Here is a 25,034-nt window from a genome sequence, read left to right as displayed (position 1 = left end):
CCTGTACTATTTCTTTGAGCAACTTCTGTAACTTCCCCTGAGCAGAACTGCCTGGCGTTGGTCTACACCGTCCACGTAGATGGCCTGACTGTCCCCTTAGAGACGGTCATTGGAAATCTGCTCACATACATCATCCCCATCGCTGGAGGCTCCCAGGTAGCTGCTGACGCTTTTGTTTTACAAATAACTGTTTTTTTTTTGTTTTTTTTTAAGTCAAATATGTCACCATGTTCGATCAATGATGTTGTCCGCTGTGGTTTTTTTATTTTTTTGTTATGCGCTGGAAAGCCCGCATTTGCTTTTCCTTGTAATCGGCGTTATCGTACTTAACAGACATTTCATCTTTTTTTTTTTTTTTTTTGCTGGCAATTGCTCTTATTTTGCAACCTTTTGTGTTTTTCGCAAAAAATTAAAGTTAAAAAAATTAAATAAAAAAACAAAATAAATTTAAAAAAAAATAATTTAACTTCTTTGGTTGGCTATTTTTACTGCACTCTAATTTCAGCTCGAGGAATTTATTGTTTATATCTCTTTTGTTATAACCCATTATTCTGGTATGTTTCAATTATATCAAGGTAAAGTAAAGACAGAAACTCTACTGGACTTTTAAGGCGAAATGCAGATAAACAAATATGTTGCGGACAACAGCATCGATGAACTGATACAATAAATAATGATGGAATTAAAAAAAAAAATCTATAATAAAAAACTGATATGATTACAGCTCATTAACACTCGAACTACAAGAGCAGTCATTTTGACGGTTTCCAAACTTGGATGTGTTATTGCTCTCGTTATTACTTTAACTACGGCGTGACGGGCAATTTGACAGCTCTAGTCAATCCTATGCACGTCGCGCCGGGTTTCCATAGCAACCAGTGGCTGCGTTGAGAAGCGCCGCGAAGCCCGATTCACTTCCTGTTTTTCCAAGTGAAGTGCAATCCGCCGGGTCTCGTAGCTCTTAGTTTCAAAATCATGGTCGTCCAATTGTTTCGACTTTCGGGACCACAAATGGGCGTATGGAGCGTGTCAGAATGACGGCGGCGATCGAATATCAGAATCGGTAAATGTGTCATCTCTCTGCGCCTCCCAACTGTACACTGGTTCCTCTGTGTTACAGATAATTGAGTCCCCAGTTTGTAGTTTAGACAAGTTTCCTCAGGTCCCGGCCTGTGACTGGCTGCTGGCCTGTCTCCAGGTAACGTCGTCGATCGACAAAGCTGCCTCCCAATCAAAGAGCCGGCGCCATGTTGATTCCGTTCAAATCACACACTTTCTCGCTGTCATTTCAAATTGCGTGTGAATAATGGCACTTTATTTATTTCGTGTGTGTGTGTGTGTGTGGTCAAATAGTGTCTGCGGTATGTTGATCATTCTCATGTATGCTGCCTTTCTCATGATTTTGACAAATAGCATTGTGTAATAACACATTCGTGCACCGTATATGTTTCGCGCTCTAACCTTAGCTGGGCCGGTCGTCGTTTAGTTGCTAGGTGACCATATGGGATGGCAGATGGCTTCCTACGGGGTAGTCTGAATGGAAGAATCGCATGTAATCAGTCTTAACGCACCGAATGCATAAACGTAAACATACGGCTGCCTCGACTCCTTACGTGAAGTTGATTCGTGGAAAAGGTCGCTATAGGTGCCTCGAATGTGCGCGCTACTCAAATCATCTCCTTTTGTTTCCACCTTATCATTGAATTAGCTTATCTGCTTTTTTGATTTGCAAGCATCATTGTCATATTCCTCCCGGTTTGAGCTAATTCTCTGACCACGTGGTTGGTTCTACGGGTTACTTTTTGTGTGCTTGTCTCCCTCTCTCTCTCTCTCTCTCTCTCCCTCTCTCTCTCTCTCTCTCTCTTTCTGGTGGGTGCGTGTGTAGCCGGGCCAGGAGGCGAGAGTGGAGAGTTTGGTACGCCGGCTTGTCTTTATTCTCCTGGAAGTCTCCTTTTTCTCCACCATTTTTTATTTCCTGCGCAAATCAGGCCCACATGTGACTCCTTGGCAACGGTCGATATGTGATCATCAGCTGATCATTTGTCATTGCTTTTAATTCTTGTTGCTCGTACATTAAGATGGCAAGATTTATTCAAGTCATTTATTGATCAATTTGGTCTACAAGTCCAGATGGATTTTTTTTTTTTTTTTATCCCCTCCCTGAATTATTTCAGGTAATATCAAAGCCAGATCAGATGAAGAGACTGCTCCATTTTTCATCTGGAATAAAATTGGGCTTTTCTTACGACACAAACGCAGGCCAAACGCATATTGCAGCAGGGATGCTTTTTCCATCGTTTACTTGCCATTCCTAAAAGAAAAAAAAAATTCGATGGAAGCGCAGTTAGTGACTCCGGTTCAATATACACGTGATCAGCTGTTCGATTGCATGATTGCGTTGCTTGCCTGTTAATGTCGAAGCTGTGGCTGCTTCTGCATCGTGGTTTAATTGTTGCTTCTTCAGAAATCGCGCCACTTAATACAAATTCTCCTCCCAACATCATTTACCTTATTCACCCCAAAAAAAAAAAAAATCAGTTTTGATTTTTCTACACACACAAACTGTTGTTATCCAGTTGTTATTAACAACGGGAAACGGCCCGAGCATCACACTTTCCACATCTGCCTTTAAGATGCATCGATACGGTGGCCCCCGGTGTGGATTAACTGTCAGGCTCAGCGTCGGACTCCTGTCCACCGCCATCAGATGGAATGGCTTGTTTGTCACGTAGCTACTAAGCTTCTGGAATTCTCCGTCTCGAATGTGCTGATTCACGCTTCTTCTCTGGAACCTGCGCCACATTGCTCTTTCTAAGAAATGACATGTGGCTTGTTTTTTTTTTTTTTTTCCCCCTAAATCTCCCTTCCCGTGCCCCTCCATCCCCATTTTAAATGGCTCCTGTTTCTTCTTGCCTCACCTTTTGTCTGTAGCGGACCATCACATTAGGCGCCGGAGACCGGCAAGTTATCCAGACTCCCATCAATGACTCCCTACCCGTGAGCGGCAGCAGCGTGGCGCAGCTGTTCAGGCAGCTCGGTAGGCACAATTGTAACACGGCAACACTACAACACCGACATTTCCTGATTTTTATCTCGGGGCTTTGGTACAGCTGCTTGGGATTATCAGGCGCTGTTTCTCCCGCCATTACTGTATTATTTACAGCGCTGCCTTGATTTAAAGCTAAATTGAGTGAAGCGATGATCGCCGGTGCACTGCTGTGTACCAAAGACGCAGAAATACGTTAATTGCGTTAATTACTTGCGTGGTCACGGATTGTATTGTCCAAATAAGCATATGGACAATTTCAAAAGTGCTTTCAGTAACGAAACAACAGTGCAAAAATCATGATGACAAAATGCCCAAAAATAATTATTTCACTTTATCCATCTTCATTCCGAATGACGCTTGTCTCCTGCTCTCCAACAGGGATAGTCAATGTGCTGTACCTGTTCTGCGCTGCCCTGACGGAGCACAAGATCCTGTTCCTGTCTAGCAGTTACCAACGGCTAACAGACGCCTGCCGAGGATTGCTGGCGATCATGTTCCCCCTCAAATACAGGTGCGTCACCACACTTTGCTCGCCGTCGGTCGCGCGGGTCGTGTATCGTATTCCAACGCTGCGCAATATTTGTGTCCCCGCGCAGCTTCACTTACGTTCCCATCCTGCCTGGTAAACTCCTGGAGGTCCTGAGCACTCCCACTCCTTTTATAATCGGCGTCAACTCGTTTTTCCGCTCCGAGACACAAGAACTGGTGGGTCCTCGTCATTTGGAAAATATCATAATCAATCGACCCAAATTAGTCGTCTTTTTACGACCAAGACTAAATTCAGTGTGATTTGAAACATTCTTTTCTTTTTTGTTCTGTACGTTGCAGTTGGACGTCATCATCGCCGACCTGGACGGTGGCACGGTCACCATCCCGGAGTGTGTTCACATCTCGCTGCTGCCCGAGCCGCTCCTCCAGCAGACTCAGACTGCACTCTCCATGGTAAGGGAACATGCGGAACGGTGGGGGAAAACGGACTTGTCAATTCTCGGGCGGATTTTCAGTGATGGTATTTTAAGGGCGAAGGCGAGTCGTCTGTGTCGAAAGTGGGCGTCGGCTGCTTGTGCATTTTTTGAAAGACGCAGAAAAGAAATGGCATCCAGAAAGAACATAAGAAAGATGTCTTATCATTTTGCAAAGTTATTTATTTTTTTTTGCTTGTAGAAGTCAGAATGACTTTCTTAAGCAATGAAGGATAGTGACTATGTTTCACTGCGGTCATGTTACGGCTCATTGTAGCCACAAAAAAAAAAAGTCCTTCTCCCACATGAGGCTATTTCCGATCTCTCCACCTTGTCATTACACGACATTAGGCAATTTGAAAAGGCCACAACTTCATCTGGATCATCAACTCGTACAACAAACGGCCGCGTTTTGTTTTAGGAATTCCCATTTGGATGACATTTTACGTAGCACTCCATTTCTCGTTCTGAATAATAACGTCGCGTGACAATCGGGTGACTCACTTTCACAAACTATGTCCGAGAAAATCTGTGACATTTGAGCTTTGCTCTGTGAAGTATTTTTAGCAAGAAATATTTGTGGACAAGGTTCAGTCATCTTTATTTTTTTAACAAGAGACTCAACCCTGACCCAGAATTTTATAATGACGGGATTATAGTCATGTGACTAACTAGACTAGATAAATGGATGCTAGATTCAATTTGAAAGGATTTACATTTCAGACGATTTCCCTTTGACATTTTATTCCAACTATATGAGCATTAGTGTTAATAAAGTAGCCGATCATATCTCCCTTCAATCGCTCCCATTTTTTTTTTCTTTTCTTTTGAAAATCAACATAATATAAGCAAACGCTAACGTAAGAGGCCTTACATCCCCGACACAAAAACATAATTACGAAACAGGAAATGCGATGCTCATGTCTCTGATAGGCAGCTTAAATTTATTAGCTTGTCGGTAAAGTTTTCTTGGAAAAGATAGAATCTGGTGAGCGGGATGCATGCAGGCGTCATGATGCTATAGATTGTTGGTAGGCAACCCTAAAGCTGGGCTTACCTGCATCCAGGAAGAGAGACGGGGCCCATCATGCTCGGGATCTCCTGGCGCCATTGTTGCGTGAACACAGTCTAAAATATTTGTGACTTCAGACCGAAACGTTGATAATATTAATGTGTGTTTTTTTTTTAAGAGGGATTATTGAAACCCGCTTCCAAGTATTGCTAAAAAAAAAGGCATTGGCATTTTGGTATGTTTTTTAAACTTCAGTTTCAATGTCATGCAAAATTGTTTTTTTTTTTAATTAAAAAAAAAAATTAATTAAAAAAATTCCCTATTAGATATCACCACTGTAATAGATATGTAATAGAACTGTAATAACGAAAATAAAAATCTCTTAATAAAAATGTAATGATTACCATAAATACATTTACTTGATTTGGCATGATCATAAAGGTTCAAGTTCTGTGAATTTCCCAGTTGGTGAAATTGATTGATTGAGATTCTTGTTTGCAGGTTTTAGATCCTGAGCTGGAAATTGCGGATCAGGCCTTCCCACCTCAGTCGTCGCTACCTTCAGCACCCAAGATCCAGGTGAAAATCTGTAATGCTACTGCATGTACTTGTGTGACCTTTGATTTTTTTTTTTGACCAGCAACTTTTTGTCTGGAATTGATGGAGCTCAGTTCTGAATATCGATTATACTGCGTTGACTTGATTCTGTTGTGTGCATGTTGGGACCTAAGATCGATTGTGACGTGTGTGTCTTAGGATAAGGAGATCCGAGCTATCTTCCTGTGGCTGTTTGCTCAGCTTTTCCAGGGTTATCGCTGGTGTTTACATATCATCCGCATTCACCCCGAACCAGTTATCCGTTTTCATAAGGTAATGATGGAGGCCCGTCTATCCAAAATCAGGAATTGTTGCACAAAAATGGACTTTAGAAATGAGGATTTTGTCTTTTTTTTTTTATCCTCAGGCCGCCTTCCTCGGCCAACGAGCGCTGACGGAGGACGACTTCCTCATGAAGGTGTTGGACGGCATGGCGTTTGCAGGGTTCGTGTCGGAGAGGGGGCCTCCCTACAGAGCAACGGATATGTTTGATGATGTGAGTTTGCGAATCCGACCGAATTGATTTCGCTTGAATCCTGATTCATTAAATTTAATTAATTTTATTACCATTAAGCTACTTTTTTTTAAAATAGAGACTTTAGTTTATAAAAAAAAAAAAAAGAAAAGCCAATTATAACATAATTACATGCTCAGTGATCCTCGCAAATTCGTAGTATTTTATTCATTTTTTGGAACCTAGCCACCATTATTCGCTGAAAAACTTACCATCCGCCATCTGGTGGCAACCTGGTGTCAAGGAACCAAGTTGGAGTGTGGTAAGGAGTTTCATCCAGATCAGGGGTGGGGAAAAAATTTTGATTGGCGGGCCACAATGGGTTCTAAAATTTGACAGAGGGGCCGGACCAGGAGCAGTTGAATGGAGTGTTTTGGTCACCTCACCTCATCGGAGAAAAAAAACAAAAAAAACATTTAATTTAAACCACAGTATTTAGAAAATAAAACATAAACAAGGTTTATTCATTTAATTTTTTTTCCAAGTTCGGCGGGCCGGATTAAAACGTTTAATGGGCCACATGTGGCCCCCGGGCCGTAGTTTGCCCACACCTGATCTAGATATTCGTATAATTCTGATTCTGTGTATAGGTAATTACATACGTTAGGTGATGTAAATTCTGAATCAGAATCTTTAAGGGAAATCTCAACTCTTTTTTTGTTCCCGCAGCTGGTAGCCAATGAGGTGGAGAGGATACGACAAGAAGAGGCCTCGCCACACAAAGTCATGAATCACATCAAGGAGTTAGCTGAGCAGCTATTTAAAAATGTATGACTTAAGATAAAATGCCTCTTTTTTTCCCCACAAGATTTGTGCGTAACTGCTCTGTGTTGCTTTCTCTCTCCAGGAGAATCCCTACCCCGCAGTGAGCATGCATAAAGTCCAGGGACTGTCGGAAAACGGCCAGAAAGCCACTCTGAGTCAGAGCCGCTTCCCTGGGCTGGATGAGGTTACGGTACAGCTTTTCATCGACCACGCCACTGCCAAGCTCAAGACGGCGCCGCCGGTCGTAAAGGCGGATGTCAAGAGCATGGTGCCGTCCGGACCCCTGTTGGGTGAGTTGAGTTTCAAATGGATAATGATGTGAACAGGCACCTGACAGTGTTTAGTTGATGGATTTAATTTGATTTATAGCATGCTTTGCTGAAATCAGCTCATTGGATGCACAGTACTCTTAACTCATTCACCATCAGCCGAGTGAAAAAAATGCATCTTTGACGTATTTATCCGTCAATGGCAGTGAATGAGTTAAGACTCTGACTGTTTGCGTCATATTCTCTCAATATATGGCCCTCAGAGGATTTAATTGACTTAAATGGAAAAAAGACTCCCCACCCCCTTCTTTTAAAGTTCTTAGAAGTGTAAGTTATTCATCAGCACTTCCTGCCGCCAACTCCGCCCCCCTCCCCCCCGCCTGTGTCAGCGTGTGTTTAATGGGCTTCATTTTGAAGTGCCACGGTGATAAATGAGCCTCACGTGTGCCCCACTTCCGCAGGAGACATGGTGGACCGGAACAGCAACGTGATGGCCAACAGTGCCCGTCGGCTGGAGGTTGTCCGGAACTGCATCACATACATCTTTGAGAACAAAATGCTGGAGGCCAAGAAGGTACGAATGAGTCATTGGCAAAAGTGAACTTTTTCAGTTTGGGGAATTGTGCGAAGCGGCTTTGCAGTGTGCCTTGTTCTATTTTGATCTAGAAAACTGAAAATCAAGTGAAGTCTTTGTCTTTGTGCCTTCCTTTTGCAGCTGATGCCAGCTGTACTTCGGGCTTTGAAGGGTCGGGCAGCTCGGGTGTGTTTGACCCAGGAGCTCAATCAGCATGTCTTACAGAACCGGGCTGTGCTGGATGACCAGCAGTTTGACTACGTTGTCCGAATGATGAACTGCACCTTACAGGTGTGCGACTAATTTTGTTAAAAGAATATTTATAAATGGCCAGCATTCACCATTACGCATATCGCAAGCATCATATTCTCTTCACCGTAGGACTGCTCGCATATGGATGAACATGGCATAGCGGCGGCCCTTCTCCCGTTGGTCACGGCTTTTTGCAGGGTAACACATTATCGTTATTATTAACTCATTCACTACATGAATAAAAATGGATCTGTGACGTCTTTAGCCGTCAATGGCAGTCAATGCGTTAACTGACCAAAGCCTCACACCATCTCATGTGGATTGTCCCTGTGGTGTCTTTGTCGGCCTGACAGAAATTAGGGGCAGGCATCACTCAGTTTGCGTACAGCTGCGTCCAGGAGCACACGGTGTGGACCAACATGCAGTTCTGGGAGGCCATGTTCTACAGCGACGTCCAGAACCACATAAGGGCACTTTACCTGGAGACAGAGGACGGAGAGCATCACAACCACACTGTGAGTATGATCGTTAATCGCCAATTAACGGCTCGTTCACGATCTTATAATGACGCATCATTCATGCCATTTATTCTCAGGAGCAGCCGGAGGGATCAGCGGGCGGGCGGGAAATCAGCGCCCTGGAGCTGGCGTCGGAGCAGAGCCGCCTGTGGCCGACGCTCGGCAAGGACATGCAGACGGAGCGCATGCAGAAGGAGGAGAGCACCGTGTTCAGTCAGGCCATTCATTACGCCAACAGGATGAGCTACCTGCTGCTGCCGCTGGACACCAGCAAGAACCGCCTGCTCAGGAGCACCGGGCTCGGGGACGTGGAGAGCGTCAGCAACAGCTACGTCACCAACAGGTAGGAATGGCATCAATGCCTTTCACACGTTCATTGCCATTGACGGATATAGACGTCAGAAAGTTGCATTCTTTTCATCTGGGCTGGTCGTGAAGGAGTTAACGATTCACAGTCATACTTGTGGCATGCATTTGTTGTTTTTTTTTTTCTTTTTTTTTTTCCCCCTAACATAAGTTTCTTGTTTATTTTAAGGGTTTTAATCAAATTTTAAATATTGGTATGTAAAATGGACCTGCAATTAAAATTGTAATACTCCCTATTGGAGCTGCACGATATTGGAGAAAACTGACATTGCGATTTTTGGGGGGATTGCGATGTACATTGCGATATTGAAACTAGAAAAAAAAATTCACCAGATGACTCAAATAGCTCTGTTTGGGAAGAATTTGGTTAACTCACCATGACACCTTTGGATTCATATAATAATTCAGATATTTAACGTTGTATTTCCCACTTCATGCACTTCATTATTTTAAGCAAAAAATAAATAAAAGAGCAGGTGCACTCGTCCCTTGACTCCTTTACAAAAACAGAAGAAAATAAAAAACCTCGAAAGCAGCAACGGTTATAAACATCTTTAAACTAAAATATAAAATGCTAAACAATTCAATAATAAATAATAAAACAATCTAAAAATAAAAAAAAAAAACATAAAAAATAATTTACTATAATTATAAATATAAAAACATTTTTGTATTAGCCGAATCATTGCTAATCAACGCCTCTTTGTTTTCGTCTCGCAGTATTGCAGGGAGCATGGCCGAGAGTTACGACACCGAGAGCGGCTTCGAGGATGCCGAGAGCTCCGACGTGGCCAACTCGGTGGTGCGTTTCATCAACCGCTTCGTGGACAAAGTGTGCAATGAGAGCGGCGTGACCAACGAGCACCTGAAGGCACTTCACACCATGATACCGGGTATCATTCTCCCCATTGAATAACTTGTGTTACAAATGTGTCATTTTCCATGCTGATGTTTCTGCCGTTTAATTGCAGATATCGTTCAGATGCACATCGAGACGTTAGACGCAGTCCATCGCGAGAGTAAACGACTGCCGCCGATCCAAAAGGTAACCAATTCCTATTTTTACGCCCCACTGGAGAAAGCCCACGCGGAGCGAGCCCGGCCAGCCCCGCCTACTTCCCTCTCCGCCAATCCCTACCGCTCAGACCCGCGGTGTCACACCAGGTATGTCTGTGACTCACAAAGGGCGACTGAGCAAAGCATGCTTGGGTGATGTTTGCTCGCCCCTGGTGTGCCGTTTTCCGTGTCTTGAGCTAACGTGCGTGCCTTCATTTCGAAGGGTGCCGTCAGTTGGTGTGATGGAGAGGGATGGGGGCGGAGCTCCGTGTTAGCCAAATTTATGTAAAAAAAAAAAAATGGATGTGATCATAATATCGAACATACACTTATTAGTCATTTCTTGCATATTTGTAGCTAAGAATTGACAACAAAAATTGGATGGATAATGCCAGGAGTGGCACAATGCATGATTGCTTTTCTGTCATCCGTTGCCCTCATTCATGTTCTTCCTGCTTCAGCGTCATTAATCGCCCTTGTCTCGCTCCCTCTCTGTTCTCTCCACCCAGCCCAAGCTGCTGAGGCCGACCCTTTTGGCAGGCGAGGAGCTGGTGATGGACGGCATGCGCGTTTACCTCATCCCCGACGGGCGCGAGGAGGCCACGGGGATGATGGGAGGCCCGCCCCTGCTCCCCGCGGAGGGCGCCATCTTCCTCACCACCTACCGGCTCATCTTCAAGGGCACGCCCACCGACCCGCTGGGTGAGGGACGACACTGTACACGTGCGCTGTGCAAATCGGACTCGTTTTGTTCATAGTTACGGTTGCTGTGTGCGTGGCAAATGAGCGGCTTTTTTAAATGTTACTTTCCTGCAGTGGGCGAGCAGGTGGTGACTCGTTCCTTCCCCATCGCGTCATTGACCAAGGAGAAGAGGATTTCTGTCACTTTACCCATGGAGCAGTTTGTTCAGGAGGGGTTGCAGTTACGGTCGTGCACTTTCCAGGTAACGTTGAACCACAGTTCACTTTCCTTCTGAAGGTTCACGTTGAGCCTGAGTTGACTTTTAACACTTGCCCATTTTTAGCTAATGAAGATCGTGTTCGACGACGAGGTGGCGGCTGACCTGGCCGAGGTGTTCAGGAAGCACATGCACAAGCTGCGCTACCCTCAGCACGTGCAGGGAACGTTCGCCTTCACCGTCGGTCAGAGCGGCAAGTTGGTGGTGGAGCACAAGACCAAGGACAAGAACCAGTCACTCAAGTATGTGCTTCTGTTTTGCGTTCTTTGCAAAAGAACGATGGTGTTTTCACTCAAGGACGACGTTTCTGCAAACGGGGCGGAAGGCCCTTGAGCTGCTCACGTCATATAATCAGGCGTATTCATACTGACTAAATCAGCGCTGTATTTTTTTGGGGGCTGTCCTGCATCGTGAATATCAAATTTGAATCAAATATACTCACAATTATGTCATCTCAATTTGTGGGATTTATCACACCCCTTGCTAGCTACAACAAAATTCTAGCGGTTTTAACCCTCTAAGGCAAGTGTGGGCAAAATGCGGCCCGGGGGCCACATGCGGCCCGTTAAACGTTTTAATCCGGCCCGCCGAGCTTGAAAAAAATCAAATGAATAAACCTTGTTAATGTTTGATTTTCTAAATACTCTGGCGTGTCAAACACAGATATTTTGTTGTAATGCTTTTGTTCACTTTCATTTCAAATTAAATGTATTTTTTTTTCTCCAATGAGGTGACCTTACCAAAACACTCCATCCATCGGCTCCTGGTCCGCCCCCTCTGACAAATTTTAGAACCCATTGTGGCCCGCCAATCAAAAAGTTTGCCAACCCTTGCGCTAAAGGAATATTGTCCATCTAATTCCTTTTGCGCTGCTTTATATGATCTATGGATGGATATATTTCAACTTTTATCATTTTGAAATAACTTCAAAATTTTAAATATACATTTTAAATTGCTTCATGTGTTCTTCCACAGATTCTCAGAAATAAAAGCACTTTGCAAATAGTAATTCCTATTAATGATTTATTTATTTTTGTAAAAATCGCCACGTTGTGGAAGGTCTGTGGTTAAACAGTGGTAAAAAGTGGTAGAGAACTGTGAGCCGGTCATGACTCATCGACCGAAACCGAAATTTAAAGACATCTTTCCTTGTCTCAGGACACTTTCCAAAAACTTGGTAAAGAGCGCCAAGCGGACCATCAACCGGCAGTATGTGACGAAGAAGAAATACTCTCCGCCGACCTGGGAGAACAGGAGCAGCTTCCAGTCGGAGCTGGATGAGGATGAAATTTCAGGTATGCCTCAGTTCGATCCTCATTAACTCATTCACTGCCAGCCCAGGTAAAATGAAAGTACGTCTATATCCGTCAATGGTAGCGAATGAGTAATTCAATTTTGTAACCGCCTTGTAATTTCCTATAGAAAGTCTCCATCATTGAAAATGTCTGTAATTTTCTAACCTTTGTTGTTTGGGCATAGTTTCGGAGGAGGTGGAGCAGAGCTCCCTTACGCTGTCCTCCACCATGCGCTCTTCAGACAGACAGACCATGAGCAACGTGGTGGAGCGCGCGTGCTGCCGCGACTACCAGCGCATGGGCCTGGGCACGCTAAGCAACAGCTTGACCCGCTCCAAGAACGAGCCCTTCCGAATCTCCACCGTCAACCGCATGTACACGGTGTGCAGGAGGTATGTGCACCGCAACGCACCGAGGTTTCACGTGCGCACGGAAGTGTTTGAGCAAGTGTGCTTGCGTCGTAGCTATCCCGGCCTGCTCATCGTCCCGCAGAGCATCCCGGATTCCACCATCCAGAGAATCTGCCGCTGCTACCGGCAGAACCGCTTCCCGGTGGTTTGCTGGCGGAACTCCCGGACCAAAGCCGTCCTCCTGCGATCGGCGGGCCTCCATGCAAAAGGCGTGGTGGGCTTTTTTAAATCTCCCAATGCCCCAACTTCAGGTAATTCTTTTAGGAAACGGGATGAATGGCTTGAGTGAGGATTTTTTTTTTCCTCCTTCTTTGCTGCCATAGTTGTCCAAAAAAGATGTTAGCAAATTGCTTTATTCAGTTTTGTGTTTTTGCATGCAGTGCCCTCCCAGGCGGACTCCACCAGTCTGGAGCAGGAGAAATACCTGCACGCCATTATCAGTTCCATGCCCTCTTACAGCGAGAGCAGCGGCAGGAACACGCTCAGCGGCTTCACCTCCACCCACATGAGCGCTTCAGGTAGGTGCGACTCAAAATGAGATTCCATGAGCCACTCACTCCCAGAGCTGACCGTTGGCTTGTCTCCGCAGATTCGTCGGATAAGCTGCGGCAGCCGAAGATCGGCGCTCTGATGAAGCAAGTGATGGGTGCCAAGGAGGACGTGCCCGGAACGTTCAGCAGAGGAGGTAGGCGCGTGCGTTTTTTTGCCGCAAGTTTACTGCCGATCCAGTCTGTTATAACTAAGGCTTGATTTACGCTGTGTGGCTCAAGTGACACAATTTCGATTTTGTATTTATTTTGGCTTTCAAATGATACAATTTGAGTAATCGGAAAAATATTAGCATGTGATATGTATGAGAATGCCGTGAAAAATACACACATCTGACATACAGTGGTGCCTTGACTAAAGATTTTTTTTTTCCGTCATCACCTGTGTCTCAATAAATGGAATAAATGCGAATGCATTTAATTCATTCACGTGTCCCAGAAACATCCAACAACAAATTTTGCCCATCCTTTAAAAAAAACATGGTCGTCTTAAGCATTATAGTTAACATGATTTAATGCTTCAATTCATTGTTACTGCTTCTGTTGTGCCCGTCTTGACCACTGGGGGCAGTATAATGCACTCATTCAGAAACAAATGAGAGTTTCAGAGGACGTTTTGTGGTATTTTCTGTCTATGTGTGTCTCTTGTGTTCAAATATTTGTTGCTCAAGGGGTTTAACACCATTCTCGACATTCCTTATCTCCCAAACTGTTGCTTCTTGTGAAGTGAAGTCAGGTCACTCGTATCGAAAGGCACCACTGTATACGCGTTAAATCGGAATCAGGAACTTGGACCTGCGGTGTGTAAAGAGTTTGAGACTGCACCACAAGGAGGCTCAATGGTCTTTTTTTTTTTTTTTTTTTTACTTTTGTCATTTGACCTCAGCTCTTGGTCAAAGGGCCAAAGTCATCTCCCTCTCTCAGCCCAAAGTGTCTGGCAAGGCCAGGAACTCTACCAGAGGTACAGTAGGGCACGCCCACCACTACCTCCCGTCCAACTAATCAAATCTCTTGAACAGAATCGCCCGTGTGTCTGGCGTCGTCCCTGGTAGTGTTGTGTAACTCTGGACTAATGGTCTCTTCGTTACTTTTTGTGTCAATCAGAGTTCTGCTGCTGTGAATGCGTGTGTGTGTGTGTGTGTGTGTGTGCACGCGCATGCTGCCACTGCAGCTCTACTGTCCAGCGTCCTCGTTGTCGTTTCACTTTTGATTCTTCTGTTTGTCCAACGGCAAGCGCTGCATCAAGCTACATGTAGCAAACTGGTTTTCGGGTAGTTCTCGTTCAACTTCTCCCTTTTTTTAGCAGCATGGCTATTAGGTTGAACGACTGCGTGCCTGACTGAAATCAAAGGGTTCCTGATTCTATGTAAGAGTCTGCTTTCGTGTTGCAATTTTCTTGTTTGCCTGTGCCAGGGAAATGGGGGAGCATCCGAGGCAGCGGGCGTCTTAGCGCCTACAACCCGGACGTGGGGACGCGCCTCGCCGGGAAAGAGTCGCCGCAGCCCAACGGCGGGCCGAGCGAGGCGTTGTTCCTGCGCCAGCACAGGGCCTACCTCTACATCATTGGCGACAAGGCCCAGCTCAAGGTGACAAGTCGTGGTTAAAGACAAGAAAAAGTCCATTTGTACATCCTATACGAAGCAGTTTTGCTTTATTGAAACTCATTATGCGTGTTTTGGATTTCAGGGCGGGAAGCAGGACTCTTTTCAGCAATGGGAGGTGGTGCCCATCGAGGTATGCGACGTGCGGCAGGTGAAGAACAGCTTCAAGAAGCTGATGAAGGCTTGCGTGCCAAGCTCCGCCTCTTCGGATTCCAGCACTAACTTCCTGCGCTGCCTGGAAGAGTCGGAATGGATGGCGCTGGTATGTTCTAGCCTGGAGAACTTGCACGATTGTGACACTGGAACCTCAGAAGTTGGAAACAAATTGAATTTCTGTATTACAAAAATATGAATTTGGCTTGTTTTAAACAGAAATGCTAATGGGGGGAAAAAATTGATTTTGGAAGCGCCACGTTTAGGAGGTTGTGCTGATTTAAAAATGTTTGGCGATACAAATCCCAAGCTTAAAGAATAAAATGTGCGTTTGTGTGCCTGCGTGGGTAGCTGCACAGGGTGCTGCAGGTGTCCGTCCTGGTGGTGGAACTGCTGGACACGGGATCATCCGTCATGGTCAGCCTGGAGGACGGCTGGGACGTCACCACCCAGGTTTGGAAGTTCTGTAAACGAACCCGTCACGACCTTTGCAAGCTCACGCATGAACGACGCGTTGGCTCTTCAGGTGGTGTCCTTGGTGCAGCTGCTGTCCGACCCTTACTACCGGACGTTCGACGGCTTCCGGCTGCTGGTGGAGAAGGAGTGGCTGTCGTTTGGCCACCGGTTCAGCCACCGCGGCGCGCAGACGCTAGGCAGTCAGAGCAGCGGGTTCACACCCGTCTTCCTGCAGTTCCTTGACTGTGTGCATCAAGTGCGTATTTTAGCAAAATGTTTTCATCCATGCTCGGGTGAGCTGGAGCCTATCGGACTTGCTGTGCCCTGCTTTAATCTGTTGTTGCATCCCTCCTTCCTCAGATCCACCTGCAGTTCCCCATGGAGTTCGAGTTCAGCCAGTACTACTTGAAGTTCTTGGCCTATCACTACGTGTCCAACCGTTTCCGAACCTTCCTGCTTGACTCGGACTACGAGCGCATTGAACTCGGTAGCATCTTCAGTCATGGCTAATAGCAGGTTTTCATTGGCTCCTTTCTCGTTTGACTTAAGTTTGACGCTGTTTGCAGGGGTCCTCTATGAGGAAAAAGGTGAGAGGAGAAGTCCTCAGGTGTGCAAGTCCGTGTGGGACTACATCGACCGGCTCAACAAGAAGACGCCCATCTTTTTCAACTACATGTTCGCGCCGGAGGATTATGAGGTTGGCGCACTTCTCTTACCTTTACATATAAGGCCACAGCTATGAAATATTTTTCCATTTGATTATCCTGCCGATTATCGATTGATTGAGTAATTTAGTCAAAATATTTTTGGATACTTTAGGCAAAAAACTCAGTAATGATAAATCGGATTATGACAATAGTCCAAAGTAAACGTTTCATGAAATCATGATCTGCGAATGTGGACTGTGGAATGTGGAAATACAATACAATGTAATTTTGTTCACATTCTGAATAAAAATAAAATCTAGCAACTGATCGAAATGAAGCGTGAGTTTTTTCATTTTTTATTTTTTTTAATTCCTGCCTTTACGATTAGAAAATTGGATTCCACGTCATTGCAATGTCAATTTGAATTTGATTAATTGTTCATCCCTATTTTTCATTATTAAACAAAATGGTGAAACTTTTATTGTTGTCACTTGGAGTTGCCATTGTCATTTTCCAAGTGTATTTTTTTTTTTATAGCTTGCATAGCTTGATGGGTCAAATTTGCCTCGCAAAGAATGTGAGGGTTGCGTGAGAGAAACTGATGCATCATGAGTGGTGTTCATGTTGTGCACAGGTGCTTCGGCCGTACACCTTTATCTCCAACCTGAAAGTGTGGGACTACTACATGGAGGAAACGCTCTCAGAGGGGCCGTCGTACGACTGGGAGCTGCGGGGTCGCCAGGAGAGGACAGCGTCTGAGGAGGCGCCCGACAAGCCCGACAGCGGCGCCCCCAAGTCGCGCCGACGCGCCGTGTGGCCGTGCTACGACAGCCTGAGCAAGACGTTGCCGGACGCCATCACCAAGCTGCTGCAGGACCTGCAGGCGCTGGAGGGCGAGCTCGGCCAGGCGTCGGAGAAGTGGAAGGACACGTGGGATAAGGTCAAGGCTGCTCAGAGGAACGAGACCAAATTGGAGAGCAAGGTGAGAGAAATTTTTTTGTAATTGCCAATTTATTGAGAATGTCGAAACCATTGAATATGAATGTCAATTCATCCATCAACAGTCGTGATAATAGCCCTTGACTTTTCTCCCATATTTTCTTTTTACAGCCTTAATCCAAATTGGATTCAATGGTTTTATTTTCCTCAAAGTTCTGCACACTACCCATCGTGGCAAAGTCCAAAAACGTTTTGGAAATTTCTGCTAATTTATTAAAACTAAATTAAAAGAATTTATTTTTATGTATTATATTATTATTTCTTTTTTATTAAAACTAAATTAATAGATTTTATTTTTGTGTATTATATTATTATTTCTTTTTTTATTAAAAATAAATTAATAGAATTTATTTTTTATTATTATGTATTATTATTTATTTTTTATTAAAAATAAATTAATAGAATTTATTTTTAAAGGCTCTGCCTTGCATCGATATTCAGATTTTTCTTGCTTGTTTTCTTCTTGAAATCATATCAATATGTTTACTCCATTTTCCTGCTCCTCTCTTAGCCGTCATTTTCCAGCTCCCTGCTCATGTCCTCCAACCTGAGCCACCAGCGGCGTTCCCAGGGTGTCTATCTGCAGGAGAGCGGTGTGGGCTCCTCCATCAACTTGGGCCTGGACTGCGAGGCCAGCGCCACCTCCACACCTGTGGCGGGTCGCCCAAACACCAGCACGCTCTACAGCCAGTTCCAGAGTACAGAGAGCGAGAACAGGTGTGTATGCGTATAAATGCTGCAAAAAATGCAGAGCGGTCACATCTCAAATCCTCTTTCCCCAATGAAATGAATGGAAATGCCATTAATCTGTTCCACCGCCCTTAAAACCACTGATATTAATGTGTTTTTAATAAGAAATACAACATTCTGTAGTATTATACTTTATAAAAGCATACTGTAATAATTAAATAGTTAAAAAAAAAAGTTTGTTTAACATGACCTAAATGCCCATTGAAATTGTGGTCCTGAGCAGTTGTGGCTTTACATGTGTTGTTACTGTGTCACGTTAGAAGTTTCGAAGGCATTTTATTCAAGAAAGGCGCTTTGCTGAAGCCATGGAAACCACGGTGGTTTGTGCTGGACAAGACAAAACATCAGGTAGGAATGGAACAAATAATTCAACAATAGAGTTGAGTCATTGCAGTCCTGAGTAAGTCTGTTCTTTTATGGACTCATTTTGCGGTAATGTGCTTTTTTTTTTTTTTTTTCTTCTTCTTTTTCGTGTAACGCAGCTGCGATATTATGAGAGCAGGCAGGACAAAGAGTGCAAAGGCGTCATCGAGTTGGCCGACGTGGAGTCTGTCATTCTGGGGACGCCCACCATGGGAGCGCCCAAAAACATTGAGGAGAAAGCCTTCTTCGATGTGAGTCCCGCCTGCATGTGACGGCAAACCAAGTTTGCTAATTACTGTTGTCAAATGAAAAATAAATAAATATATATATATATAAATATATATATAATAATATTTTTTTAATTGGGAACAAAAGAACAAAATTTATTTTCTAAAATGTTATGGTACATGCATTTTACTGGAAAAATAATCAGGATATTTTAAAATTAAGAAACACTTTTTATTCCGTAGTATATTAAAAAATAATATACTATATATATACACAAACAGTAATAACATCATTAAATAGAATTTAAATAATCAAATTATTTACTGTTTTAATTTAATACATTATGTGGCTCTTTCTGGTGTGCATGTCTTGGCCACTAGGGGGCGTTATTATATACAATATACATATTACTTATCCCTGCTCAGTAATTTCCAGTACTACTAGTACTTTTTAAGACGATAATGAATATATGCTGTGAGTTTTGTTATATATTCAATATTATTTCATTTGTAACCAACTTCCAATTTTTTTGAAGTCTTAAAACTCAAATAAAATATTCAAATCCCGATCTTTGTCCGCCCGTCCTCCACCACCCCCAGCTCAAGACCACCAAACGAGTATACAACTTCTGCGCCCAGGACAGCCACAACGCTCAGCTGTGGATGGACAGTGTTCAGAGCTGCCTGTCAGACGCCTAGACGGGAGGCGACCCAGACTCATGAACTGCAATATCTCAGTGTTTTTGGTAGAAAAGAAGAAAATGGGGAGAGGAAAAAAAAAAACGGCCGCTGTCTGACCACACGGAACCATTCCACGTCCGGCATGAAGATTTCTTCCTGACTCTCCTTACTAACCCTAGTCCCCCTCCTCTAATTCCAGATTTTACTTAGAAAAAAAACTCAGGGGGAGGAATGACGGAGGAGCTGCCGGATCCCGTTTTGGGACCACCCATAACTGTTCATGAAGGATTTTTAATCTTTTTTTTTTTTTTTTTTGTCTATGTCACCACAATCTCAAGAAAGATATACTGTGAAAGCCCATCAGAATCTCCTCGCGAGTGTTTACAAAGTGGACAAAAGCTCCCTTCCCTTTACACTAACCACTATAAACAAACGTGTAAAGGACATCGAAGTGATATTACGGGATGGAAAAGACAGACAGCTGCGTTATGGAACTTACCTCCCCTGACATATTTTGACTGAAACTCCAGAGTTCCCACAAAAGATGCAACACCCTGAAAGCAACTCAGGCAAAATTGAATGCGTTTGGTTGGTGGTCCCACCACATCTCTTGTTTGAACAGTTAAGACGATTTGAGCTTTCCTCAGGATGCGGACTATGTAGTGGCCTTGCTCTGAGGCTCTGGGTTCGAATCCGGGCTTCCTGTGTTGAGTGCATGTTCTTCAGCTTCCCTCCACATTCCAAAAAAAAGACGTATTTTAGGTCAATTGAAGATTGTAAATTGTCCATAGACATGAATGAGAGTGAGAATGTTTGTTTGTCGTTGCCTCATGCACCAAGTCAGCTAGCTGTCTTCGGCTTCAGCTCACCCCACAAATCTAATGAGGATGTGAAGATATTCAAAATGATGATGATGAAAATTGAGAGGGCCTAGGATGGAACCTTGTGGGACATCTTGAGTGAGAAACTGAATTATTGATGGTGTGGTTTATAAGGCCTTATTTTTTAAATGAAATTCAGATCAGCTTTGAAACTTGCAAAAATTGAGTGAAATATTTGTTTAAACGCTATTTAAGTGGCGATATTCCTCAGGATGTGGGCAGCACGATGGCCTCACGTTTCTGGGTTCGAATCCGGACTTCCCATGTTGAGTTAGCAGCTCCCCTCCCATGCTCGGGTGGGTTTTCCTTCCTGCCATATTCTCAAAACATGCATGCGAGGTCCGTCAAAGACTTAAATTTGTGATTTCCCATGAAAATGAAGCACCCTGAAGGCAACGCAGGTGTAAAAAATGAACATATTTGGCTGGCTTTCTGATCAAATCTTGAGTGATACGTAACTGTATGGATTTTAACAAATTCTTTTCGTCACGAGTATAATCCCTGAAACTCATCACCCGTTCGTTCATCTGTGTTGTTCCTTTGCACACACACACTCACACACGCACACACGCGCGTTAAAACATCTTCCCCACTTTGTAATATATACTGCTGTCGTTGTTGAACCTGTCTTTTTTTTTTTTTTATTGTAGATTTTTCATTTTTTGGGGGGGGTGTTTACCCCCTTTTTTGTACATACTACTTCAGATTTGTATGTAACGTTTATAGTAGTAATTTATTTAACTTCTCCCTTTGCAAAATTTCCTCAAGCACCCGTTTTAAAATCTAGGAATTCAATGTGCCATTGGTTTATTTCTGTATTAATGTGACTGTTTTTTTTTTTTTTTACTGTATAAGTAAACCCCCTTTTTTTTTTAAACACAGTTGTCCTTATTCAGTTTCCACCATTGATGCAAAAGTGGAAATGTGTGTTGTGAAAGCCAGTGGGCTACTTTTTTTTTTTTAATGGCTGATTGGATCAAACCGTTGCTAGAATGCAGATGAAATAAATGTCTGACACATGAAGCCCGAGGAGGCCTTTATCCGTCGATATTTGTGATGCGTAAAAGTGTTGCAAGTGGGAAATCACACAAGTCTTTAGTTAGCTCCAGAAATGTGGTTGCTTGGTTATGAATTCCTTCCATGTTGATCATGCAATTGAATCTCTCGGGGTGCTCACACTTGGTTTCTCCGTGAAGTTGAAGTTCATTGATCTAAAAGTTAGAATTTGTTGGCATCTTGGACAAAAGCGGTGCTTTGCTGCCATCTTTGTGCCAAGGAATTATATTCACTTAAATTGAGAAGTTTTGCTTTGCCATCATCTTGTTGCATATACAGGCAATTACAAACCTTTTGGGGAACCACTCAGGCTGGCATTTTTTTCCATTACCACTTGAAACTCGGTTGAGTTATGCAAGTTATATTCCACAAAATTCTATAGCATTAATTCTGCCCATCCCTTGAAAAATGACGCTTTTTTTTCTCTTTAGTGCTAATCGCGTTTTATTTGTGACATTCAGTTAAAAGCAATAACTGCCAAAACATAGGCAAAGTCACGTTTCTAACAACCTTGGCACAAAAGCCCAACGGGACAAAAAAAACAAAAAAACTCAACATATGAATGAAAAATGATTTTGAAAACTTACGGTTCAAACAGTTTAATTCTGAAGATCAAGATCAGGTGGGATTTGAACGTTAAAATGTCATTGATAAAGTATGAGGCTATATGGATCAGCTGATGTACGACATACAGAAAAAAAATACTTTAAGCATATTTTTTTTTAATTAAAAAAAAGTGGGAGTGGGGGGTTTCTGCTCTCTCCCAGGTCTATTGTCTGCTCAACACAAAAGCAAGTTACTAAAATGTGCGCCACAAACTCTCAAGTGGCAGTTTTATCAAAATACCTACTTTGACAGTGCAACCCTGAGGTTTACCATCACATTTGTTTTCATACAAGTGGTGCAGCCCAGTGCGGTCGCAAAATTCTGGACAATTTTTTTTTAAGTTGGAAGGTTTCCATGGGAAATAATGGAAAAAATTCTGAAACCGAAGGGTAGTTTGAAACAGTGAACGTAAATTGAATTCTTTGACTTATTTACTTTTTTCCTCTTTGTGTTGCAAGCCACATTTTGACTTGTGTACTTTGATGCCCTTGCACGTGGGCAAGGAGAGACCTCTATTTTGCATGGATGTCTGCTTTTGACAAAAAGTGTTTATGCTCGGATATGATACATTTCATACCCATGGAACGTCTCCAATTTGGAATATTTCCCCAAATTAAATTCCCATGGAAATTTTCCAAGCCTACAGCCCAGTCATTGACATGGCAATTTACTGATAATAAGGTCGGTAGCGGCCCTGGTCCGGGTGGTGGGGCCCGGGCACAGGAGGGGGCCCCTGCATCCGTGGAGGGGGCGGCCCCCTGGGAGCGGGCCACATTCCGGGACTGAGACCTCCCGGTTGGTTGAACGGAGGGCTGAGGGTGCCCTGGTCTTCGGGGAACTGCTGCATCGAGTTGGGATTGTAGTGATGAGGAGGGGGCGCATTTACCGGGGGTCCGGTGTGTTGCGGTGGAGGTCCCGGGGGCGGGTGGTTCATGTAGGGTGGCATTTGGCCCAGGATGTGCCCCGGCGGTGGGGTGATGGGAGGCGGAGCGGTAGACATGGGGGGCGGGGCCTGGTTGTACACCATGTGGGGCGTCCCAGATCCCTGGGGAGGGTGCTGCATGGGATGGCTGATGGGTGGCGGTGGGGGCGGCGGCCCGAAGTGCGGCTGTGGCGGCGGCGGCGCCATCATGTGGCGGGCGTGTGGTACCACGGGGGGCTGGCCGGGATAGTCCCCGGGGCGGTGGTGGTGGGGGGGCTGGCCCGGGCCTGACGACGAGTCATCGTGGATGGGCACGGTGATGAGGTTGCTGTGTTTGCGCGTGGTCACCGTGGCGATGCGGTATGTCTCAGGGGGCCCGTCGTGAGGTCCGGGGGGTGGCGGCTGCCCATACGGGTCGTGGCCGCCGTGCGGGTGTGGGTTGGGCATGTGCACGTGGTTCTTGGTCATGTGGGGCGGGGGCACGCGGAATCGTTCGGGGACGTCGGATGCCGGGGGCAGGTGCACGGGCTCCTGGCGGGCTGACGACGACTTGGCCGACCTCAAGTGGCGGTGGTTGACGTGGGCCTGGAGGTCCCGCTGAGACAGGTAGGTGCGCTTGCAGCCCGACACCACGCTGCACATGTACAGCGAGCCGCGTTGGCATTGCTCAATGCGCTGCACTGGGTCTGTGCAGCTGTACATGGTCAGACTAAACACAGATCAGAAAAATCATTTAGAACAAATATTTTAAAACATGAAATACATTCAAACATGTTCGAACAAGGTATACCATTAAAACTTGTTTAACAGGATAGTACTGTTTTCGGTTCAATTCATTCACATTTAATTTGGAAGAAATGTTTAATTTTATACAATAGTAAAATATATTAGACTAAATAGTTGAAAATGTTTTAGTGCGTCTTAAGTTCTGCATCCATTCATTGTCTTTTGCGACAATTCTTGATCCTTGGGGTATTTTTGACACATTAAGCCACCTAGAATGACTTTAAATTGTGGGCAAAGTGGACACATCTTGAAATCTCACCCAGGGCACAGCTTCTCTCCTTTCTTCTCATGCAGCAAAGCACATTCGTAGCAGAAGACGTGTTTACAGGGAATCTGGTGGGAGTAATGAAGGTCTAAGTTAACAGCAAACTTTTTTTGCTTTTTGTTAGGAATAATTCCTAAAATGCACGTACCATGCGTCCGTACAGCTGAATAGGAAGCCCACATTTGTCACAGAAGTGAATTGGGACTTCATCCCTTTCGCCGACGAGATGCAACTGTTGCCAGGAGTAAGAAAGGTGAGAATACACTTGACAAATACACTTGCACACTCACAAAACAGCATTTTTAAATTATAAAATACCTTATAATCCCAAAACAGTGGCTGTGGGTACCTCCTCTGACCAGCAAAAACATCTCCCGCTTTACCCCCACAGTCAAACTTCTCTTGCTTGAAGCCAAAGTTATCTATGACACACAAACCAAAAGAATTAACCCAAAAAATACTTTACGTGAGGTGCTTGGTGGTGGTCGAAAAAGCATGTACCGTCTTTATCCGCAGTTTCATTTTTCAGCGGAGGCCTATTGACGGGTCTCTGGACGCGGGGTGGAGGTTTTATCCTCAGGGGCTGCTTGGAGATGAGCTTGATGGGGATGCGCCTGCGAACGTCCGGACCACCCAGGCTCCCCGAGCCATCACTTCCTTGGAGATCGTTGTCTGTGGAGGAAAAACACATCACAATGAGAAAACTTTTTACCTGAGGTATGTGCGTCCAAGCCATAAAAAGGAAGCAGAAATGCTGGAAAAGGGAGAAAAACTGCATGTCATCGTAAATAATCATTTTAAAAATACAGAGTCTAATTTTCTTTTTTACTGTGGGGCCTCTCAGAATCCAGAACTTAAAAAAAAAAAAAAAGACAAATATGGAGAGCCCAGTCTTGACTTATGAAATCATAGTTTACGTTTATTATTAGCGCTTGGAGCATCGATGCTAACTGCGTTAGCATTCCGATAGGCTTCTTACCGCCACAATAAGATCAAGCAGCAGCTCTACAGTTTGAATATTCACTCATTCTTAGTTAAAATCACCGTTATTACCATTATAACCCGGATTAAATGTTTGCGTCGTGGTCTTTTTGTCAACTTTTATCGACTGCTGGGAGGGCTCAGTGGCTAGTTGACGCTAACCTGGCCCATGCTAAACGGAACGTTAGCTTCTGAACGCTAACGACGCGATTCAGCAACTTCAATGCATCTTCGGGGATTAATGTTGTTGCACTCCGAGGCGATTTTTTTCCCCACATAAATTAAATGACAAAATAGCATCGCCTCGCGGTGGGGGGAGTGAAGAAATAACACTTACCGCTTTGGTCCATGATCCGAGTAAGGCGGCGCGGTGCATTGTGGGATTAAAGAGAGAGCGAGGGACGGAGGAAGGAAGAATGGAGGAAGGAAGGAAGGAAGGAAGGAGGCCAAGTCATGACTCATAATAAACGTTTTGACGTAGACAGTACCAGTTTTCTTTGTAAATGAATCCGCG

The 25,034-nt window shown here is 44.3% G+C and overlaps 2 protein-coding genes across 7 annotated transcripts in view; one reads left to right on the top strand and one right to left on the bottom strand.

Moving 5' to 3' along the window:
• sbf1 (SET binding factor 1) overlaps positions 1-20,927 on the top strand; it is a 32,934-nt gene extending 12,007 nt beyond the window's left edge. Inside the window, exons 5-43 of one of the 5 annotated variants that reach the window (XM_088288219.1) lie at positions 46-156; positions 1,121-1,198; positions 1,886-1,915; positions 2,932-3,037; positions 3,428-3,560; positions 3,646-3,754; positions 3,878-3,991; positions 5,525-5,602; positions 5,780-5,893; positions 5,988-6,116; positions 6,804-6,902; positions 6,982-7,189; positions 7,630-7,742; positions 7,884-8,033; positions 8,124-8,192; positions 8,348-8,509; positions 8,590-8,855; positions 9,599-9,771; positions 9,850-9,923; positions 10,444-10,636; positions 10,751-10,878; positions 10,960-11,135; positions 12,052-12,188; positions 12,373-12,580; positions 12,653-12,849; positions 12,979-13,116; positions 13,188-13,283; positions 14,033-14,107; positions 14,560-14,732; positions 14,833-15,009; positions 15,252-15,353; positions 15,427-15,612; positions 15,717-15,843; positions 15,923-16,053; positions 16,638-16,985; positions 17,514-17,719; positions 18,013-18,100; positions 18,235-18,366; positions 18,943-20,927. In XM_088288219.1, coding sequence (XP_088144345.1) covers positions 46-156; positions 1,121-1,198; positions 1,886-1,915; positions 2,932-3,037; positions 3,428-3,560; positions 3,646-3,754; positions 3,878-3,991; positions 5,525-5,602; positions 5,780-5,893; positions 5,988-6,116; positions 6,804-6,902; positions 6,982-7,189; positions 7,630-7,742; positions 7,884-8,033; positions 8,124-8,192; positions 8,348-8,509; positions 8,590-8,855; positions 9,599-9,771; positions 9,850-9,923; positions 10,444-10,636; positions 10,751-10,878; positions 10,960-11,135; positions 12,052-12,188; positions 12,373-12,580; positions 12,653-12,849; positions 12,979-13,116; positions 13,188-13,283; positions 14,033-14,107; positions 14,560-14,732; positions 14,833-15,009; positions 15,252-15,353; positions 15,427-15,612; positions 15,717-15,843; positions 15,923-16,053; positions 16,638-16,985; positions 17,514-17,719; positions 18,013-18,100; positions 18,235-18,366; positions 18,943-19,041 — 5,433 coding nt within the window. In that variant the 3' untranslated portion in view covers positions 19,042-20,927. The remainder of the gene's footprint in view (positions 1-45; positions 157-1,120; positions 1,199-1,885; positions 1,916-2,931; positions 3,038-3,427; positions 3,561-3,645; positions 3,755-3,877; positions 3,992-5,524; positions 5,603-5,779; positions 5,894-5,987; positions 6,117-6,803; positions 6,903-6,981; positions 7,190-7,629; positions 7,743-7,883; positions 8,034-8,123; positions 8,193-8,347; positions 8,510-8,589; positions 8,856-9,598; positions 9,772-9,849; positions 9,924-10,443; positions 10,637-10,750; positions 10,879-10,959; positions 11,136-12,051; positions 12,189-12,372; positions 12,581-12,652; positions 12,850-12,978; positions 13,117-13,187; positions 13,284-14,032; positions 14,108-14,559; positions 14,733-14,832; positions 15,010-15,251; positions 15,354-15,426; positions 15,613-15,716; positions 15,844-15,922; positions 16,054-16,637; positions 16,986-17,513; positions 17,720-18,012; positions 18,101-18,234; positions 18,367-18,942) is intronic. The other 4 variants (XM_088288223.1, XM_088288221.1, XM_088288222.1 and 1 more) reach the window with 4 other exon arrangements.
• Positions 20,928-21,543: 616 nt separating this feature from the next.
• cbll1 (Cbl proto-oncogene-like 1, E3 ubiquitin protein ligase) lies at positions 21,544-24,950 on the bottom strand. 2 transcript variants are annotated; one of them, XM_088289035.1, is made up of 6 exons: positions 24,858-24,950; positions 24,041-24,211; positions 23,858-23,961; positions 23,688-23,771; positions 23,534-23,607; positions 21,544-23,197 (listed from the first exon to the last, which is right to left on the bottom strand). In XM_088289035.1, exons 1-6 carry the CDS (start codon positions 24,868-24,870, stop codon positions 22,234-22,236), a joined length of 1,410 nt encoding a protein of 469 aa, XP_088145161.1. In that variant the 5' UTR covers positions 24,871-24,950; the 3' UTR covers positions 21,544-22,233. The 2 variants fall into 2 exon arrangements, with proteins under 2 accessions (XP_088145161.1, XP_088145160.1); XM_088289034.1 differs by having other exon boundaries at positions 24,041-24,293; positions 24,858-24,929.
• Positions 24,951-25,034: the final 84 nt, after the last annotated feature.

Source organism: Idiotropiscis lumnitzeri, chromosome 2, assembly GCF_059441095.1.
Source record: "Idiotropiscis lumnitzeri isolate Australia: NSW breed Sydney's pygmy pipehorse chromosome 2, RoL_Ilum_1.0, whole genome shotgun sequence".
In the NCBI taxonomy this organism is placed as follows: domain Eukaryota; kingdom Metazoa; phylum Chordata; class Actinopteri; order Syngnathiformes; family Syngnathidae; genus Idiotropiscis; species Idiotropiscis lumnitzeri.
Note: the sequence above shows the minus strand (reverse complement) of the source record. Positions and strands in the feature narration are given on the sequence as shown.